Here is a 21,945-nt window from a genome sequence, read left to right on the forward strand (position 1 = left end):
ACCCAGGATTACTGACAGGTGGCTTAAGCACAGCTCTCCTAATAGGCTGCATAAATTAGGAGGCTGACAAAATGCCACAGCAGTTGGCTTGCTGATGGCTCGAGCAAGATGTTCAGAGTTTGCTAGCAATGGGTAGCTCTCCCTGATAGTTAAGAGATGCTGGATGGAAATCTACCACAAATGGAATCTGTTGTTCTTTGTTATTTGAAACCTCGCATATATGTGTGTTACGAATGGACCTTGAACTTTCTCATGAGCATAGCTCACTAGAAATGCAAGTTCCCCTATTGAAAGTGCAGCAGGATCTTTGGCTGGAGTTACCCGCAATTCACCCCCAGAGCATGTACAAATTTACCCTTAACCCAATGACACACACACAGAAAGTAAAATAAAGAGTGGTTTTATTAAGAGAAGAAACAAGGGAAAATATTGCTGTGCACAATTACAATTTAACAATGAGCAGCTTTCTAACTATTATTCATTCATTCAGGAACACTAGATAGACTAAAGGAAAGAGACTAAACTTATGCACACTTTCATATCAAACTCACCCACACAGAAAGAAAAGGAAAGAAAGAAACCCAGAAGTTGCATATACCTTTCCTGGAGAGTTGCTGGGAGTCTAAGGCTGAGAGAGAGACTTTCATATCTAGCCCAATGAGCCAAAGCTCTGCCCTTTGTAACCAGCGCTAGATTTGAAAGATCTCACCCAAATCCTTAGCTCTGAAGCTCTGCAATTGTCCTGAAGATGCTAGGGAGCGTTGATAAGAAAAGCAGCTGTTGGAACCCTCCAGAAGAGGAACTCCTGACCCCTTCCAACCCATGTTGTATACCTTTTCCTGACCCCAATGTAAACCCAATGTAAATGCAGAGCTTGGAAAAGTTACTTTTTCGAACTACAACTCCCATCAGCCCCAGCCAGCATGGCCACTGGATTGGGCTGATGGGAGTTGTAGTTCAAAAAAATAACTTTTCCAAGCTCTGTGTAAATGTCCCCAGGAAGATATGGATGTAACAAAGAACAATGAAAGAATTTAGGATCATCAGTCAAGGAATTTGGTTTTTTCCAGAAACCATTCCTTGATGAATTCCCAGATAATGACTGTAATCTCCTACCTGTGAATTGCTGATGTTCTGTCTCCTCCTAAAGGTTAAGATTATCATAACAGTTATGCAGACCATTTCCTAGTTTGAAAGAAGCTATCCTGTCTCCTCCTAAAGGCTTAGATTATCATAAACATTTCCTTGTTTGAAAGGAGTGCCTGTTCTTATTGGGTGACATTCCCCAAATTTCCATAGGAGTCAGGAAGTCTATACCTTCAGGCTTTCAAGATACGTACTCAGGGGTCACAGAAGGGCTGTCTCCCAGGAATCTTTGCTGTTGCAGGTTTTCCAAACTCCGGTTCGCTGAGGTGAATCAAAGATTAAAAATCCCCAATATTTGATTCCTCATTACATATGTGTGTGTATACACACACTCATTGTTCAGAAAGGAAGTATTGCTAATCTGCTATGTCCATTTTTATTAATAAATCACACTGTTTTATAACATATGCTAATGAATCATGCCATAGTGATCCTAATTCTAAAGTCTTAATAATTCTTAGTGGGAGGCTCTTATTGAAGAAAACTCTCCATAAAGAAATGTAATAAAGCAAACCTCCTTCCCTCAGATGTACTACTATTCATAACACATGGCTGCCCAAGGGCAGGAACTAGCAGAATACTCATTAAATACAAAGAGCAGGAACTAGTGCACAGGTTTTTGCTCTACACTATATCCAAGTGGTCCCAACCAACAATATTGGGACTAAGAAGTCTGAAGGAGGGCATATATACTGGTTGCACAGTCCTATGAGCAACAAATATAACATGTGAATTGAGAAATCATAGAGACAGCTAGCAACTGTTGCCCCTATTGTGGCTTCAGAAACTGTGCAGAGCAAACCCAAGGTTTGCCAATGAGTCAGCCAGCCTGGCTTCCTGATTAGTTATGTGTTCATTCATTCAGTCATGCATTCATACTTAATTTGTTGAGCTATACATGTAAAATATATCAGGCATACATTTACAACTTAATGTGCGAAGAAGCCCATTTTCTAGCTTATGATTACAGGAATTCCTGCTGGCTATACCCATGATGATGTCCATGCAAATGCATACCCCTTTGGAGTAAATGCATTGACCAAGAACATGAACACTTTTTTTTTTCATGGATCTCGTCAAAGCTGATTTTGTAGCATCCAGTGATTAGTCCCTGGGCTACTACTATGCGTCATGACATGATCATGAGAACTGTGAGAACAGGATGCTGGACTAGATGGGCCACTGGCCTGATCCAGCAGGCTCTTCTTATGTTCTTATGATCCTAAAATGGAAAATCTGGGAGCCAGTTGTCTGATAATAATCCTAGATTTGCTCACAAGCCAAGACATTGGCAGCATTATGATTATTAAAGGTGTTGTGCATTGTGTCTGATTTCTGTGATACAAATGCTGTTGAAGACAACATCTGGGCTAGGAGATGACCCCCAACAACCCAGGAAATTATCTTATTTGGGACCAAAGGGGGGGGGAATGTAGCTCCTCCATACGTAACAAACAAAAAGGACTTTCTGAGATCATAATTATATAGGTGAGAGTCAATGAATTCGAAAATTGTGTTTATATGTTTTCTAAATATTGAAGAGAATGTGATGTTGATTTCCTCTGGTGCTTACACACACTCGCCCCACTATTGTCTCTATTATTCACAGGCTTTGTAGGTCTTTGTAGCAACTGAAAGAACGATAATCAGAAACAAGAGTCATATCACTAAAAATGATAGCCAGGCTTACTTGGGACAGTCCCATGATGAAACATCTCAAACATGGCATCATAGCATGATTTTCCTCTGGTGACTGTTGTTATTTACAGCACAATCCTAGATTTCAAACACACACAGGCACACAAGCAGCAACAGCAAAATCACTGGGAGCAGCATTAAAAAGATAACAAACACAGCCAAGCTAAATCAAACCAAATGGAATTCAAAGGCTAGAGTAAATGAAAAGCTCTTTGCCTAGTGCTCAGATGACACTGCAGTAGCTGCCCGGTGAGCCTCCCTGGGATGACCATTGCCCAACTGGGGTGCCACTGAGAAGGCCTTTTCCCAGTCACCACTCATGATCTCACAGTTGGCTAGCAAGCCAGAAAAGGGTATCCCATGAAGATCTTTCTGTATTGACAGCCACATGTGGAGACAGGCAATCTTTCTGGTATCTTGGTCCTAAAAATCCATGAAGGGCTTTAAAGGTCAAATACAGCACTTTGAATTGAGTCCAGAAATGGACCGGGAGCCAATACAAGGGAACTGGGAATGCATCCATCACTATACTTGGGGGTGCACCCATGCTGTAATATATGTAGTCTGGTACGGTAAAGTAAGTGCAGCTATAGTTAATGTCACTAGTTGGCGCTAGTGATTTATTTATTTTATTTATTTATTGAATTTATTTATTGAATTTGTTAATCGCCTATCTGGCTGACCATCCAGCCACTCTAGGCGATGTACAAAGCAAAATGATACAAAAACAACAGATCTAAAAAACTAAACAATGAAATAACACCTAACCAGCATTAAAAATAACAGAATACAACCAAACAAAACAATAAGAACAAGGAATCTTCCATGATCTTCTTCTGATCTTCTTCTCCAGGTGACCTCAAGGTGACTCCAAGTGCGACGCTAAGTGATAATAAGAGTTATATAAGATACACCAAAGTAAAGTTTTCTTTGTTAATCTCCGAGTGTGTATCTGCTCCTTCTTACATGGCACCCACAAAGGAACATTACACATGCTACTATACACCTGCTAGAGTCTTACACTCCATTCTCCACACTGCCTCACCCATCTAACGGGGGAAGGCACAGTTGTTTGTTGCAGTTCTTGAACCATATACACAATCTTGGATGGTGGGTGTGTGAAAAAGAGAGAGAGAGAGAAAGAGATCCTAGCTTTCCATATCTATTGCATGCCTAGTACAGCAGATGCAATTTCCTATACACAGATCTTGTTGGATCAGTATGAATCTGATGAGCCACAAAAACTTATGCCACAAAGTCTCTAAGGTGCTAAAGTGGCCCAAAACTCTTGTTTGAAAAAAGAAAAACAACCACATTCAGTCTTATGATACAAGCATGTTATCTTTCAGGCTTGTTAGATAAACTGCTGATCATTGCAGCATTAAGCTAAGTAATGAAGCTCGGCAACAGAGGAGCATAGGAGGAAGGTATGAAAGATATTATCGTATCCTGCTTCTGGAAGCAGTAATTCTCTGGCTTCTGGGGGATTGTGGTCAAGACATAAACTTTTACTGACCTCTAGTGGAAATAACCAGCATTTCAACTAATTTTTGGTTTCACTGTTAGCATAGGGACACCTTTTGTAAAACTCTTCTTTACTTTTGTGCCCCCATATTTTCCCGCAGTAGACACCTCAGCATTTTGTAAATAATACATACAGTTTATTAATTAATTATTATTATTATTATTATTATTATTATTATTATTATTATTATTATTATTATTATTATTATTATTATTAGAAGAAGAAGAAGAAGAAGAAGAAGAAGAAGAAGAAGATTTGTGGACTACAACCCACTTCATCAGATGCATGAATTGTTATCTTAAGTTGGCAGATACACAGAGACAACAACGTACATACCAAAGAATCCTGGGAACTGTAGTTTACCCCTCACAGATCTACAATTCCCAGCATCCTTAACAAACTACAATTCCCAGGGCTCTTTGAAGGAAGTCATGTGCTTTAAATTTATTTATTTATTATTTGATTTATTTCCCCCCCTTCCTCCCAGCAGGAGCCCAGGGTGGCAATGTATGATGTGTATGCAGCCAAGAGGAAACATGAACAAGTGAGATCATGTAGGCATGTAGCGATTAGAGAGAGAGCCTTCTCAGTGGTACACCCTAGTTCTGGAATGCCCTCCTCAGAGAGGGTCACCTGGCACCTTCCCTGTATTGTTTTCAGCAGCAAGCAGTCCTGTAGCCGAGGTGGGGCAAAAGGGTGCACTGCTCCCCTGAGCTGTGTTTTGCTCCCCCCAAGGATTTCTTTTTGCAAACTGTCTTTTTAATTTGTGACATGACAGACAATGACAGCCTTCATTTAAAGAATGACAGTTCTTGTTTTAAGAACAGGAGCAATTTAGGAATAGGGCCCTCTGAAAAATTCAGGGAATAAGCCAGGGTGAGTGCACAACAAAAGCCTCATCTGGAAGAGCCCCCAAAAGTCTGCTCACTCAGGACTTTCCTTGACTGAGGGTGGATTTTTCATTATCACAGTTACCCTATAATTACTTAAGTGATCCCGAAACAAACAGCCTGTATGAAGTAACATGACCTATGAAGGTTTAAATATTAAAACTTTGCATTATGGGCTAGAGTTAGGGCTCATCTACAGGGTGGTTTACTGTGTGTTTGGCGCTACTCACCTCTCCTTTTAATTCACATGGTTTACATGGCATTACTGGCAAACAGAATCTATCACACAGTTTCCCCCCGTATATCCATACTAACCCAATCCACTGATAATACTAAAAGTGGAGGAAAAAACATATCCACTGCGCTGCGCTTCTCCCTGCAGACGCTTTGCTCTGATCCTTTTAGGCTGGTGTATCAATCATTCCTCTCTACACACCCACTCTTTCCTCCTCACCTCTTTCATTGTGTTTCCTGTGAGCTGACAAGCAACTTCTGGCTTCTCTCCTCTGTTCTGCTGGCCTTTTTTATGTTGCTGCAAATGATGATGTTATTTTTCTTTTTCCCCTTGTGTGCAAAAGCATAACACTGCTCAGACAAAGATTTGTATTTCACCAGTATCGTACCAGTGAAAATACAAATAATAGCACTTCTGTTTTGTTTTTTTAAAATGGAACCTACTGCAGCTGGTAGAACAAGCTGAGCACGCTTGGTTGCCAAGCAACCAGAGGGAGTGAAAATGTTAAATTAGAGGGTGTGGTCATTACAAAATTGTGTGATTGATCCTTCCCCCAGTATGAATAGAAAACACCGGGTTCACAACTGGCATTCAACCCTTACTGTGCATGGTGCAAATAGAAAAAGGAGGTAAAAACAGCATCTTTAGTACAAAGTAATGCTCCCATGTGGATAAGCCCTTAGACTGCACTGCTTGGACTTTCCTTTGCTCTGCTTTTCAGTTCCAGTTGTGTTCTCTACCCAGCCAGCAATAAAGAAGTATATTTGTTTGCCTGCAGTAAGAGTTTATTAGGAAATTATTACAGTGAGTAGAGTAGGATTGGCTGCTTATTGATAAAGGGTGAAATAAAGAGATAACTTAAAATGATCTAAAAAAACCCCTACCCTAAGTTACCTTTACTCTTTTAAAGCATTCACGATACTCATGATCATAGTGGCTATTCTTTCTTCTTTTTTTCTTGATGGAAAAGTATGAAAATTGCCCTAGAGGACTGTGATGCACATTACAGTTATCTGGCTGGCCGCCTAGGCTGTAACTCAGGCCTCATCTCTCATTTCCCCAATGTGTGCAGCTTAGCATGAGGCCTTTTCAGGGTTTCTAGGAAGAAAAAGCAATCTAGCAACCAGTAAGAAAAATTTCAATTGCTTTCCACAATTAGTTTCCAATTTCTTAGTCCTATGTATAGCAACCAGTTAAAAATATTCCTCTTGATTGTCCAACAGGAAGGAAAATCTAAAGGTCATGAACAAGACCAGAAGGAGGGGACTTCAAGAAGGCCTTAATTAATTCTTCCAAGCTACACAGGAAGTGGATTGGACTGTGAAAGACCACCCCACATCGTGTTTGCAGTTTTACCAATTTGTAGGGCAGTCCAGTATCTCTGAGAGGAGGTCAGGTCTCCTGCTCCCCTGGTGCATTCACTATAGCTGCCCAATTTTCCTACTTTTTAAAGTTTGATAGAAATATCTGTGGGCTATAAGTACATTCTTAAACCACAAGATTTTTTTGCCTATTAGTGAATTTCCCTGCTTTTTAATCCGGGAGGTAAGAAATGGGATCCTGTGCAAGTTTGCTGAGAGTGGATTGATCATTTGCAAGCTTATTGAGTTCAGTGGGATTTTCTCCCCTGCAATCATGCTTAAGATAGGTGAAACTGACCACAAGGGGTGGGGAGGGGAGGAGGGGATAGGAGCAGACAGGAGGGGGAGGGGAGGCTTGATCATTTGCATGTTTATTGAGTTTAGTGGGATTTACTCCTGTGCAATCACGCTTAGGTTAGGTAAAACTGACCATGGGGAGGAGGAGGGGTCAGAGAAGGAGAAAGAAGGAAGAGGGGAAGGGAGGAAGGAGGTGGGAGGAAGGGAGAGGAGAGGGGAAGGAAGAGAAAGGCAAGTCTGATCATTTGCATGCTTATTGAGTTCAATGGGATTTACTCCCATGCAATCATGGCTAGGATAGGTAAAACTGACCATGGGGAGGAGGAGGGGGAGGGGAAATTAGAGGGGAGGAGGAAGGACGAGAGGGGATTGGAAGGGAAGGGGAAGGAGGGGATTGGAAGGGGAGGGGGAGGGATGAAGGAAAGGGGAGGGGAGGGCCAAAAGGGAGGTGATGGCAGGGAGGAGGAGGGGAGGGCAGATTTGATCATTTTCATGCTTATTGAGTTCAATGAGATTTACTGCCATGCAATCATGCTTGAAAATGAAATAGACTGCCTTCAATTCCAGTTTATGGCCACCTTATGTATAGGGTTTTATGGTAAGTGGAATTCACAGCTGGTTTACCATTGCCTTCCTCTGAGGCTGGGAGGCAGTGACTGGCCCAAAGTCACCCAGTGAGCTTCATGGCTGTGTGGGGATTCGAACCCTGGTCTCCCAGGTCATAGTCCTAGGATAGGTAAAACTGACCACGGGGGGAGGGGGAGAGCTGAGGGGAGGGGGGAGGAGGAGGAAGGAGATGATTGAAAGGGAAAGGAGATGATTGAAAGGGAGGAAAGGGGAGGGGAGGGGAGGAGATTGGATGGGTGGGCACTGGGCAGAGGGGAAGCCCCTTTCCTTTCCAAAAGGAAAACATTGGGAACAGTATCATTGTTTTTCAGGGTTCCCCTCACCTTTTTATTCTACAGCAGGCACATGTAGTCTCCCACCTCAGCTGTCCCTGGCCACATCCATACCAGACCTTTATTTCTCTTTAGTTAGTTATGGCTTCTCCCAAAGAATCCTGGGAAGAGATTGCAGAGAAGCTAAATGAATTTTTTGCATCTGTCTTCACAGTGGAAGATATAGGGCAGATCCCTGAACCTGAACTAACATTTGCAGGAAGGGATTCTGAGGAACTGAGACAAATAGTGGTGAGAGAGGAAGTTCTAGGCTTAATGGACAATATAAAAACTGACAAATCACCTGGCTCAGATGGCATCCACCCGAGAGTTCTCAAAGAACTCAAAGGTGAAATTGCTGATCTGCTAACTAAATATGTAACTTGTCCATCAGGTCCTCCTCCGTGCCTGAGGACTGGAAAGTGGCAGATGTAACGCCAATCTTCAGAAAGGGATTCAGGGGAGATCCTGGAATTTACAGGCCAGTTAGTTTAACTTCTGTCCCAGGAAAACTGGTAGAAAGTATTATTTAAGCTAGATTAACTAAGCACATAGAAGAACAAGCCTTGCTGAAGCAGAGCCAGCATGGCTTCTGCAAGGGAAAGCCCTGTCTCAGTAACCTATTAGAATTCTTTGAGAGTGTCAACAAGCATATAGATAGAGGTGATCCAGTGGACATAGTGTACTTAGACTTTCAAAAAGCTTTTGACAAGGTACCTCACCAAAGACTTCTGACGAAGCTTAGCAGTCATGGAATAAGAGGAGAGGTCCTCTTGTGGATAAGGAATTGGCTAAGAAACAGAAAGCAGAGAGTAGGAATAAACGGACAGTTCTCCCAATGGAGGGCTGTAGAAAGTGGAGTCCCTCAAGGATCGGTATTGGGACCTGTACTTTTCAACTTGTTCATTAATGACCTAGAATTAGGAGTGAGCAGTGAAGTGGCCAAGTTTGCTGACACTAAATTGTTCAGGGTTGTTAAAACAAAAAGGGATTGCGAAGAGCTCCAAAAAGACCTCTCCAAACTGAGTGAATGGGCGGAAAAATGGCAAATGCAATTCAATATAAACAAGTGTAAAATTATGCATATTGGAGCAAAAAATCTTAATTCGAAATATACGCTCATGGGGTCTGAACTGGCGGTGACCGACCAGGAGAGAGACCTCGGGGTTGTAGTGGACAGCAAGACAAAAATGTCGACCCAGTGTGCGGCAGCTGTGAAAAAGGCAAATTCCATGCTAGCGATAATTAGGAAAGGTATTGAAAATAAAACAGCCGATATCATCATGCCGTTGTATAAATCTATGGTGCGGCCGCATTTGGAATACTGTGTACAGTTCTGGTCGCCTCATCTCAAAAAGGATATTATAGAGTTGGAAAAGGTTCAGAAGAGGGCAACCAGAATGATCAAGGGGATGGAGCGACTCCCTTACGAGGAAAGGTTGCAGCATTTGGGGCTTTTTAGTTTAGAGAAAAGGCGGGTCAGAGGAGACATGATAGAAGTGTATAAAATTATGCATGGCATTGAGAAAGTGGACAGAGAAAAGTTCTTCTCCCTCTCTCATAATACTAGAACTCGTGGACATTCAAAGAAGCTGAATGTTGGAAGATTCAGGAAGTACTTCTTTACTCAGTGCATAGTTAAACTATGGAATTTGCTCCCACAAGATGCAGTAATGGCCACCAGCTTGGATGGCTTTAAAAGAAGATTAGACAAATTCATGGAGGACAGGGCTATCAATGGCTACTAGCCATGATGGTTGTGCTCTGCCACCCTAGTCAGAGGCAGCATGCTTCTGAAAACCAGTTGCCGGAAGCCTCAGGAGGGGAGAGTGTTCTTGCACTCAGGTCCTGTTTGCGGGCTTCCCCCACGCACCTGGTTGGCCACTGTGAGAACAGGATGCTGGACTAGATGGTCCACTGGCCTGATCCAGCAGGCTCTTCTTATGTTCTTATGTTCTTAAGTTAGTGAAGGGTGCTGAGAGTTGCTAGGAGATGCCCTGTTCTCCTCACAGAGCTTCAATCAGAGCAGCTGACTGTTAAACCACTCTGGCCACTGGAGCTCTGTGAAGGAAATAGGAGCCTCCTCTCAGCACCATTCACAAACTACACTTCCCAGGATACTTTGGGGGAAGTCATGACTATCTAAAGTGAAATAAAGGTGTGGCATGGGTGTGGCCCCGATTAGCCAAGCCAAGCAGCTGTGAGTCTGACTTTTAGAACACTGACAGTTGGTTCTTACTGAGCATGCCTGACATCATTGAGTTCAATGCTAAATTTCTTAAATTAATTAAAAATCAGCCAGGCATTTTTTAAACCTTTAAACTGCAGAAAATGAAGGTCAGAGTATGGGGCAAGGTCAGTAATAGGATTACAGGTACTCTGTGAACAGTCCCAAAGGGTTCTGTTTTTTTTCTCTCTCTCTCTTTTTACACTTTGAACTCTTGATTCTCTCCAACTGTTTTGTGTATCTCCATGAAAATTGAGAGGGTTGTTAAACAAGCGTTTCTGAGTTCAGGGCTATAAGTTTTGTAAGGTTTGTTTTGAAATAAGCTTATGGGAAGCATCCGAATGGCATGAGAAGTAGTTTTGATTTAACATTGCAGAATGCAAAAATCCCATGCTGACTATAGTATACAGCAACTTTTGTGGCTATATAATATACTTTTTAGAATATTTGTCTTAATGCTCTAGCTAGTGCCAATACTACCTACAATCAATTAGAATCTAAATTGCCAAATTAGGGTTATGATGGATTTGCAAAACATTATCTTACCTGTATGGTGATTACTCCATAGTGGACAGGTGGGCATTCTGTGGGCCAACTTTGACAGGTGGGCAGGGCCACCCACCTGCCAGTCATGTGACAAGTCATGTGATTGACAGGTGGGTTGCCCCATCCACCTGTCAAAATCCTGATGTCAGAAGTTTAAAGGGGGAGTGCAGGAAGGCTTGCAAAGCCTGCCCCGTGCTGCTCCTTTCAACCTGCGTCATTGGAGCTTGAAAGGGAGAGTGCAGAATAGCCTTTTGCTAACCGCTTCCTTTCTGCTTTGCACCCCAGTGCACGTGGCGGCTTCAAAGAACAGCACTTAGAGGCACTTTCCGCTTCCCCCTCCTTGAGCATGGCATGCTCGATGGGGGGTTGGGAGCATGCCTTGCTCCAGCAAAGGAACAATCAGGAACCTACTTTAAGTTCCTTTGACACTTCACCCTTATCTATCCCACACCTGATGTCATGTGTGATGTCAGATGTAGGGCAAGTGGGTGTGACTTCCCCAAAACAGCCTCGTGGGCCAAATGGGGAGGCCTGGTGGGCCACGTTTGGCCTGTGGACCAGAGGTTCATCACTCCTGCCATATTGAGATCCATCTGAGAATCCAGGCTAACCATTGTTTTTCAGAGTCTTAAAGATGGCAGGATAGTGATGTCATTTTCTGTATGTGTACACACACACATTTCTTTAATCCTACTGTCATTGCTGGTCGAGCGTTCTTTGAAGTGCCAGGATAACCTGAAAAATCTGTGAACAATAGTCAGATGACTATATACAAGACAACCAATGATTGTACCACCATCAGACTACTTTCAATTATTAAAAAAAAGACCAAGTATTAAACAAATGCCATTATAGCTGTCTTTCACCAATAGCAGCCTTCTGGAGTGAAACCCAGTGTGTATTGGATCTTTTTACCAAAGCACTTTCCTCAGGATTCTGGCCAAAAGGTTACTGTAAAAAACACATTGTACCCTAAGTGAGGAAACAGATTAGGAACATAGGAAGTAGCTTTCTACCAAGATGGACCACTGGTCCGTCTGCCTCTGCCGTCTTTCCCTTACCTGGAGACTTCTGGGATTGAAGCTAGCAGCTTCCAAAGACATTGTGCACGCTCTATTTATTTTATTTATTTATTTATCTACCACAGAGCTATATACTGCCCCTCACCCTAAATAACTCGTTTCAGAGGATTTGGGAAAGCTGTAATGGGGACCTACTTGAATCCCAACTGCACTTTGGCCAGTACCATGATGTCTGGATGACTGGACAGCAGAAGTGCATGATTATCTATGTACAGTGAACCGGTGCAAGATTCCTTCCAACAGGTGTTATATATCTCTAGCTATTCAGCTGTTAGAGATCGAGGAACAGTTATTTATGGATATCATTCAGCCAATCTAATCCTAACTAGCCTGCTATTATAATGTCATGAAGCCATCATGTTTATCTCACTGCAGAGTTCCTATTATGACATCACTTACTGGACATCTGGCAGATAATCTCCACATACCACTTTGATGTTGGCATATTGACAGCGAGGCTTGTTACTGCACGTGCAGTTCTTTTCAGAATCCTCTCAAGAATGAAAGGGAAGCGCTCAGTGCGAAGAAGTCTAGAACAACCACCACAAGTCTTTCAAGATAACTCAAATGTTTGTGACAGTATTTCCAGTGGGTCAACAGGATCAGGCGGGATGCAGTCAAACAGGTAGAGAGTCTGGATGTATATGTATTCTGGTAAAGTGTCTCCTTCCCATATGCTATACAGAGACTGCTGGGAGCTGTCATGCTGCAGGAGTGTCTATAAAGAGACTACACGACATGCAGAATAATATTTTACAATAGATAATTTTGACAAGTGGAGGTACTTCATGGAGTGGTGATGTGCTGAAATAAGGCATATCCCAATATAATAAAACTGTGGAAAATCAAAAGAACAATATTGTAGCTAGGACGGCCTGGAGAAAAACATAATGGTTGTATATTGCTTACTATAGTGGAAACTATATTGCTAATGGTTAAAGATGTTATTCTCTGGCAGCCACTCCTTCTGTTAAGGGTGGGAGGGCCAGCGGAAGGTTAGCTTGTTTTATTTCAACTAACATGAATGTAGTAATAACAGCTTTAACTCCTTGTAATCCCTTTGCAGCTGTGGATCTTATGGTAATTTCTCAAATCTGCCTAATACAGGTTAATGTTTATATACTACCCTGCTCAAAAAAATCAGCAGTGGATAACATTTGGGAAAATTTAGATAATGATATAGATTTTTTGGAATCCCTACATCCTACTGCAATATTCATCACTGCAGGAAATTTCAATGCACGAATGGGAGTCGATGATGTAAATTTATATAGCTACTATAATCAGATATTGGACTCGGATGCCTATCCAGATTGGGTAGCTCTCGACTTTCCAAAGATCATAAATGCAATTATGCAGGGCTCTGTTTGGCCCAATTGGTTAGGCAGGGGACTTGCTAATACTAAATGGTATGATTTGGTATATACAGCAGCGGAGTGCAGAAGTGAATAGCATGGTAAGGTTGGCGATTAAAAGAAAAAAGAAACGTAAGGTTGATTACTCCTGGGAAATAAAGCCATTCTAGCACAGACATACATGTGGCCATTAATAGTGTCATCACTCATACACGCTAATACTACTGAGAAGAAAGAGGAAGGAAGTAAAGCCTAATAAAAATGATCTGCATATGAGTGAGTGGTTACTAATGAAGGAATCAGTGGGGGAACAATAGGTTGCCTTTCTGTCCATCACCGCACACACTTTGGTTCAGGTTACTTGTTACAAGCGTTGGTGCTTTACTCCAAACAAAAAAAAGGAGGACAGGGTCCTCCGCCCAATAGCTGTGGAGAAGAGAGAATATTAGCATAAAGCCTACACCTTCTACACAAGTATTAAAGGTGCAGGAGTCCTGCCCACTTTTTCATCTAGACATCCTAACTGGAGCCTTATGGAAGTCACTGGGTTGCATCCAACATAGTGCTAAGTCACAGTCCTGTCAGTGCAAGGATTTCCACTTGTGAAATGAGACTTTCGATGCGCTCCTAAATCTGTTCTAAGGATTCCCCCAAACCCCCGGAGAAGATTTTGACAGGGTGCAGGCAGGGCAGAGGAAAAGGGGAAATTCCCGTTGCATAAGAGGAAATTCTTGCACTGATGGGACATGTTACTTCAGTACCAACCACCGTGATTGAAAACAAACAAGCAGAAATTTCAAGAGAAGAACATGAAATGTGGCAAATCTCACAGGAGCACAAAGCAGTAGATATGGTCTGTCCCCATTTAAGCCATGCAACAACCCTGTGAATACATAGGTGAGAGACTGAAAGGTAGTGACTGACGGACTCAAGGTCACCCAGTGAGCTTCATAGGTGAGTGTGGATTTCAGCCTAGCCCCCCCCCCGCAGTGCTAGTCCAACGCCCTAATCACTACACCACACTGCCTTTGAATCACAGGGCTTATTTGCTACTTCAGAGTTCTTCCCTATGGTGATTGTCTGCAATTCCAGCCAAATCACTGCATTCATGAAAATCTGCTACCACATGATGGACTGAGTCTTTGGCATGCCACCATAAATTACTCTATATATGGGCAAGTGATAATGTGCCAAAAGCTAACATGACAGATTTCCACAAATAGCTTACCACGGGCTAGAGCATCCAGGCTTCACAGCGAGCACGGTGTTTCCTTTAGCCACCTCATGACTAAGACTCAGTTTCATTAAGCCATGACATGACCAAATGAGAGTAGCCTGTTGATCAGAGCATCTGTGCATGCACTGGTTTAGCATTAATATTTATTTGTTTAAGACATTTATGTACCACTTGTTTAATCATTAGCATCTCTAAGCAGTGTATATAGAAATCAACCATAGAAAAAAGAAAATAATCATAAATCATAAAACCAAACACTACCTAAAATGCCTGGTGGGTCTTGTTTTTAGGAAATATCACTGTAAGAGAAATGTAGAGCACAACTTCAGAACTTCTGAAGTTTTAAGTGTAAGGATGAACTGCTGGAGCCACTTCTCCCAGGAAGAAGATAAGATTCCCCTTTGTTTACTTCTTTGTTTACTACCTTGGTGTTCTGCTCAAAAAGAAAAGTCATGTTCCCTTTTTCACAAGGGAAGCTCCACCATGAGTTTCCAGGTTTGCAAAAGGAAAGCTATGTTTTACAAGCAGATAAAACATCTTGTTATACATGTTAAAATAGAAAATGGATTCCCTTACTATGCATGGAGGCATGACCTTCCCATCCATATAACTTTATTAACATGAACTCTGAGCGTTGTGTATGCAGCATTGAATTTCTTGGATAGAGGACGAGATCGATATGTGGTAAGTTAAACAAATACGCTATCTGTAAAATTTTGTGGTAGCCATCTTCCATGGTAATTATTTCAGTGGCTGTGTAGTTGCAGGGGGATTTTTGAGGTCTGGTCTGCACATGACATTATAGATATATTGCAGAGTCATCTTGAAAACAGCAAATGTGTGGGACCTTCCCCACACCAATTTTGTTGCAATGTGTAATGTCAGTTTCCACGTGATTCCCCCATTTGGCACAATGAGCTTTCACTCTAATGTGACTTGTTCCTGGCTGCAATTGATAGATGCATGGGTACTCTCCACAGCAGACAAAGAAACATTATAGAAACATCAGGGCACTATGTTTTAAGCAGCCTCTGCATGAAAAGCATAATGCATAGATAAAGACTACTCATTATTCCTACAAACGGTGTCCCACAGAGCATCCAAAGAATTCGTGGGACACCAGTTTTTTCCTGATAGAAGCATTTCTTGAAGGCATCTTACATAAAAATTATCTTGAAGAACATTGAGATAAAGTGCGCTGTTCTTCTTTTAGCTGGTACTTGCGCAATTCCATGGGAAATTGCCCCAGAAGCTCTACTACCTCCTCTAGCCAAATGACTTCAAGTGCTGAAGAGAGGCAAGAAAATGAGGGTAAGTTAAAAAAAACCATGTATTTATATATTTTTCTTTGCAAAAATTTCTACACTGCCAACATTAAGAAAGAACATCATGGTGGTGAACAGCATAAAATCAACAATAAAATTACATTAATAAAACAAGTACAAACTACATCACAAAGCCACACATCAGAATAATACAGCAGGATCACCCCTCAGAGAAAGCCTGGGTGAATTGATGAGTTTTAAGCAGGTGCCTAAACGCCAGTACTGTAGGTGCCTGCCTGATGTTCTTTGGAAGTGCATTCCAAAGGGCAGGTGCCACCACACTAAAGGCCCTGGTCTTAATGGACATAAGGTGATCCTCAAGAGCATATGGCACAACTACGAGTATCTCTCCTGAAGATCCAAGTGTCCAGGGCAGGGGTATACAAAGTAAGGTGTTCCTGCAGGTAACCTGGTCCGAAGTTGTTCTAGGCTTTATACGCTAATGGCAAGACCTTAAGCTTGAGCCAGTAGCATACTGGCAGCCGGTGCAGCTCTTTCAGCACACGTATGTTCTGGCAATAGTACACCACATCCAACAGCCTTGCTGCAGCTTCTGCACTAGCTGCAGCTTCTGGGCGACCCTTAAGGGAAGCTCCACATAGAGCACATTAAAGTAAAGCTCTCTGGAAGTTACTAAGGCCTGGACTATTGTAGATTTGCTATCCTGGTCCACACCCCTTGTCTCTCTCTTGATAAAGGGCAAAAAAGGCTGATTCAGTCTTGAAATCGGGTCTGAACCCAGATTGGAATGGTTCAAGATAATCAGTATCTTTCAAGCATGTCTGCAGCTGTCACGCCACCACTGTCAACATCACCTTCCTCCAAAACGGGGTATTTCTGACAAGGTGATAGCTGTCACAAACCATTAGGTCCAGGGGGGCTTCTTTAGAAATAGCCATACTACCATCTCTTTAAGATTAACTACTTGTATAGTGAGTGGGAGCTTGAGATAAAATGCCCTCTGAGACACTCTGCATGACCTGATTAAATCCACTTTTCAAAGATTTATGGGACATGTTGAGACTGTGTGTTGCTGAACTATTCACAAGTCCAGATCAACATGAACAAATCCACTGAACAACTTAACTTGTGTTTCGTTTGGTACACGCTCAGTCTCTTAGCCACTAAGCTACCTCTCCAACCCAGCAGCGGTTGTTCTAATCAAGAGGTGCTTGGTCACAATCAAAGAACGAGCAAGGAACCAATGGGAGCAGAAGTGTCTATTTTTCATTTAAATTCTAGATGGGAACACAGGATGCTGGGTGTCAGTGATGTCTGGCTAAAGATGGCATTTCTTTGGCAGGAGATTCATCGGACAGAGGACAAATGATGTTTGCCAGAGAAGTTATTGCGAGGGAGACCTCTAGCACCTTGTCAGCTGGCTCATCTTGCATCTCTCAAAAGAGTGTGTTAAGTATGTATCTTGTTGTGCTTGCTTCAGTATTATTCTGACACTAAATAACAGGACAATTTGCTGCCCTTTGGGATGGGGAGATATAGTCTTTGACTATGTGTCCCTGTTAGTTAGTTTGTTTATTTGTTTGCTAGATTTACATCCCGCCCCTCCCAGTAGGAGCCCAGGGTGGCAAGTAGAAGTAAAGCGAATGAGGATCTTCTTCACAGTGGCTGAGGCACCTACTTGGTGGGTTGCCCTACCTAGAGAGCTGCCAAGAGCCTTCCATCTTTGATGTACTTTCTTTGCCAAATGGAGACTTCATTGTATTGAAAAATATTCTCACTTATTGGCTCGTGTGTTTGCCACTATAATACCATGCTAGATGAGATTGTTTTAACCAGGTTCTTTTATTATTTGCATTCACTGATGCACCGGGAAGCAGGGAATAGCCAGAATAGGATGGATGGTCTTCACACGCACAATAAATGTGGCCAATGAAAAGCACTTCCCATTTGCTTAACCTTACTTTCCAAAAGTTTACTCTTCCTACGAAATATGTTTATGCTGAAGAACCTTGTAGAAGGGTATTCCATAAAAGAAGAGCATTTTCTAGATTTGCTGCCAATTTTTTTCAGAAATTGCGTGGTTTTTGTTAATTTGGCAGTTCGACCACTTCTGAATCTGGCTGTTATGAAATTTGTCAGATTCATTCATGTAAACATGAGTTATGCTTACATGAATGAACATTAGGTACAGTATTCTCACAATATTGTAACCTTTTTGTTCCAAATATTCTTTCTTTACCACAAAAAACATAAATGAGCAGGAATGAATGTTTATGCAGCCTGAAAACCAGAGTGGGAACAAAAGACACATTATTTAAGAACATAAGAACATAAGAAGAGCCTGCTGGATCAGGCCAGTGGACCATCTAGTCCAGCGTCCTCTTCTCACAGTGGCCAACCAGGTGCCTGGGGGAAGCCCACAAACAGGACCTGAGTGCAAGAACACTCTCCCCTCCTGAGGCTTCTGGCAACTGGTTTTCAGAAGCATGCTGCCTCTGACTAGGGTGGCAGAGCACAGCCATCGTGGCTAGTAGCCATTGATAGCCCTGTCCTCCATGAATTTGTCTAATCTTCTTTTAAAGCCATCCAAGCTGGTGGCCATTACTGCATCTTGTGGGAGCAAATTCCATAGTTTGACTATGCACTGAGTAAAGAAGTACTTCCTTTTGTCTGTCCTGAATCTTCCAACATTCAGCTTCTTTGAATGTCCACGAGTTCTAGTATTATGAAAGAGGAAGAAAAACTTTTCTCTGTCCACTTTCTCAATGCCATGCATAATTTTATACACTTCTATCATGTCTCCTCTGACCCGCCTTTTCTCTAAACTAAAAAGCCCCAAATGCTGCAACCTTTCCTCGTAAGGGAGTCGCTCCATCCCCTTGATCATTCTGGCTGCCCTCTTCTGAACCTTTTCCAACTCTATAATATCCTTTTTGAGATGAGGCGACCAGAACTGTACACAGTATTCCAAATGCAGCCACACCATAGATTTATACAACGGCATGATGATATCGGCTGTTTTATTTTCAATACCTTTCCTAATTATCCCTAGCATGGAATTTGCCTATTTCACAGCTGCCGCACACTGGGTCGACATTTTCATCGTGCTGTCCACTACAACCCCGAGGTCTCTCTTCTGGTCGGTCACCGCCAGTTCAGACCCCATGAGCGCATATGTGAAATTAAGATTTTTTGCTCCAATATGCATAATTTTACACTTGTTTATATTGAATTGCATTTGCCATTTTCCCGCCCAATTTATTTATTTATTTATTTATTTATTTTATTTAACAAAATTTATATGCTGCTTGATTGTACAAAGCATCTAAGAGGTTTACAAAAAACATTAAAATTATCAATAAAACAGTTAAAACAACTAAAAACATTGCATGAAAACATGCAGAATCTTTAAGCAAGCAAGGAATTTTTAACGTTAAATGTCTTGATGTAGATTTAGAACTCGCCAAAAATTGAATTGGCAGCCAGATTTGGCCTCCATCCAAATGGATCATGACTGGGTCCCATTAAAACCCATCACAAATTTTAGTCATGACTGTCTAGATCCATTGCTTCAATGGGACATATAGCATAATCCTATACATTTTGAGTCAAAAATTAATCCCACTGTGTACAATGGGGTTTTCTCCCTAGTAAGTGTGTATAAGATTGCAACTTTAGGCTTCAGTCCTTAGTACTTAATTCAGAATAAGTCTCATAGAACTTTTTGACTAAACCTACAGAGGATTGGGCTGTTAGTTGTGTGACTAACGTCAGCTGGATCAAGGCTTTTGTATGGCCAAATGCAGCTCTGTTGTTCCTAGGAGACACTGACTTGCATGTAGATCCCAGCACAGGAATTATTAGCCAGAGTTTCCCTTATTTGCGGGGAGGGGAATGAAATGAGATGGCCAAATCACCCTCCTCTTCTACAAAATGGAAACGTTCTCATATTTTGCCTTTCTTCCTCCTGTTGTTCACTTGTTTTTGTTGATATGTTTGACACCCTGGGCTTCTTCGGGTGGGGTATAAATTAAATACATAATTGGGGGGGTTCCATTAATCACAGTTCAGGCCAAACTAGTGTAGCTGTCCATGTGTCTGACTCATTGATGTATGAATTGCAGAAGGGGAAGGGGAAAAGTCTTTATCCACATTCAGAAGTGCCTGCTTTTTCCTCATCAACTTTTTGGTAAGCTGTACAAACATTTTCATTTTGCCAGGATGGCTCGAGTTTCTTCTCTCCCACTGTCTTTCAGCGGTTCTAATTTTAGCTTTCTGTTTCTGCTTTTTATCGGTTATTGTAATTTTTTTGCAATTTGGAAGTAGCTGCAGCCTGCAGCTGACACAACATGTTGTCCAAATTATTGTCCCAACACCTCCCACCCTAGTTGGTGCAAGCTTTGGCTGAAGCAGGGGCTCCACCACTCTGCTTAGCCCTCCTACCCTTGGATGGGAGTTAAGATTGCTCCCTAAAAGATAAATATTCATTTGTGGGGAAAGTACTGTTGACTGAACATCTTATTCATACTGATGGAGCCATGGGATGGTGAATCTTAGTAAAGTTGCATATATGACAAAGAATATTGTTGTGGCACAGAGTACAGGCTAAGAAACTGAACTATCAATCAGTCCCCCAATCTGCAATATGGGAGATACCAATGTTGACTTCCCTTAAGAGTTATCGTAAGGATGCCAACTAAATGAATGCACGTGAACTGCTTTGAACACCAGAAAGCACTATACAAATGTTAAATACTATTAGTATTATTGTTGTTATTGTAGTAAACTGCTCCAAATCTGCATTTTCAAATGGGAGAATGAGCCCATATCCACCCACCTGTCCACAGCTAATCAGAAGACCAAATAAAAAGTAATGCTTTAAATGCTTGTAAACAAAAGTGTGTTTTTCTTTCCCCCCAGGATCGATATGCAACATTCCCAGCTTTATGATAGTTACTATTATCTGCCTCCTAGAATCTCTCTTAAAAGCCTGTATCTATGTAAGGTAAGTATCAGTGTGATGCTTTTCAAGGCTGCTTTTGGAAAGAAATCAGACACAAATAGCAACCTTGGTAAGAATAGCCAGTGTCTATACTCCCCCTTCCAGCATACTCTCTTTGGAAAAAGAAAAGGTAAGATACCCTGATTTTCAACATAATGTGAATTTAATTGCTTTCACCCTGGCACCTCATTCACAGTTGCTGTCAGTCACTATTGTACCAGCTTGGATAACACAAACACAAGGACAGGTGAGGTATGATGGCTGGTATAAATTTTATGTACCCCTAGATTGGGGGGGGGCTTTCCATAAGTCATTGTGGAGCTTTCCATAGGCCATCTAACATATTTTATCCAAATAGCATAAAACCATGGGCTCAGGCTAATCTGAGCTGAGAGACCCACAAATACGAAAATATACTTGTCACGTACTTCACAGCACACACAAACAAAATAGAATAATGAACAATACTACTATGAAACAACTGGTTTTAGATTTGTTTTGACCCTTGTCTTTTTCAGACATGTCCCAATTAGTCCTCAGGAAAGGTTTTTCAGAACAATCTTCTTTGCAGAATGTGTCCAGATAATTCCTCTTATTCATCAGTGGCTGATAAGAAGTCTTTTAGCTGAGCAGCTAACTTTTTGTTCATCAGTGGCTGATATTCATATCTGTGGGTCTTATTGCTGATTGTGTTTGATACATAGGGACCCCAACTGTATACTGTACTGATCTCAGTTGAGGCCAGACTTCTAAATAACCATATCACCCCCACCAGGGGGGAAAAAGCACACCCTCAACTTAAAAAAAAATAGAATGGGAGGGACAGAGCAACAATGTATTTATTAATTAAATGTATATCCCACCCTTCCTCCCAGAGCAAATGGGATGTTGAAGGGTAGAATCATAGAATCATAGAGTTGCAAGGGGCCTTGTAGGCCATCGAGTCCAACCCCCTGCTCACAGCAGGAAATCCACAGCTAGAGCATCTCCCGCAGATAGCTGTCCAGCCTCTGCTTGAAGACATCCAGCGAAGGGGATCCTACCACCTCCCTAGGCAGTCGGTTCCATTGCTGAACTGCCCTTACTGTCAAGGGCACCCTTACTGTCAAGGTACCCACAT

The 21,945-nt window shown here is 41.9% G+C and overlaps 1 protein-coding gene across 1 annotated transcript in view; it reads left to right on the forward strand.

The window, feature by feature from the left end:
- The window catches only part of LOC133387373 (SUN domain-containing protein 3-like), a 46,720-nt gene that overhangs the window by 6,725 nt on the left and 18,050 nt on the right, over positions 1-21,945 (forward strand). Inside the window, exons 2-5 of the mRNA XM_061632019.1 lie at positions 12,321-12,570; positions 15,751-15,848; positions 17,166-17,276; positions 20,744-20,828. Coding sequence (XP_061488003.1) covers positions 12,446-12,570; positions 15,751-15,848; positions 17,166-17,276; positions 20,744-20,828 — 419 coding nt within the window. The 5' untranslated portion in view covers positions 12,321-12,445. The remainder of the gene's footprint in view (positions 1-12,320; positions 12,571-15,750; positions 15,849-17,165; positions 17,277-20,743; positions 20,829-21,945) is intronic.

The sequence above is a fragment of the Rhineura floridana genome, chromosome 1 (genome assembly GCF_030035675.1).
Source record: "Rhineura floridana isolate rRhiFlo1 chromosome 1, rRhiFlo1.hap2, whole genome shotgun sequence".
NCBI classification, from domain to species: Eukaryota; Metazoa; Chordata; class Lepidosauria; order Squamata; family Rhineuridae; genus Rhineura; species Rhineura floridana.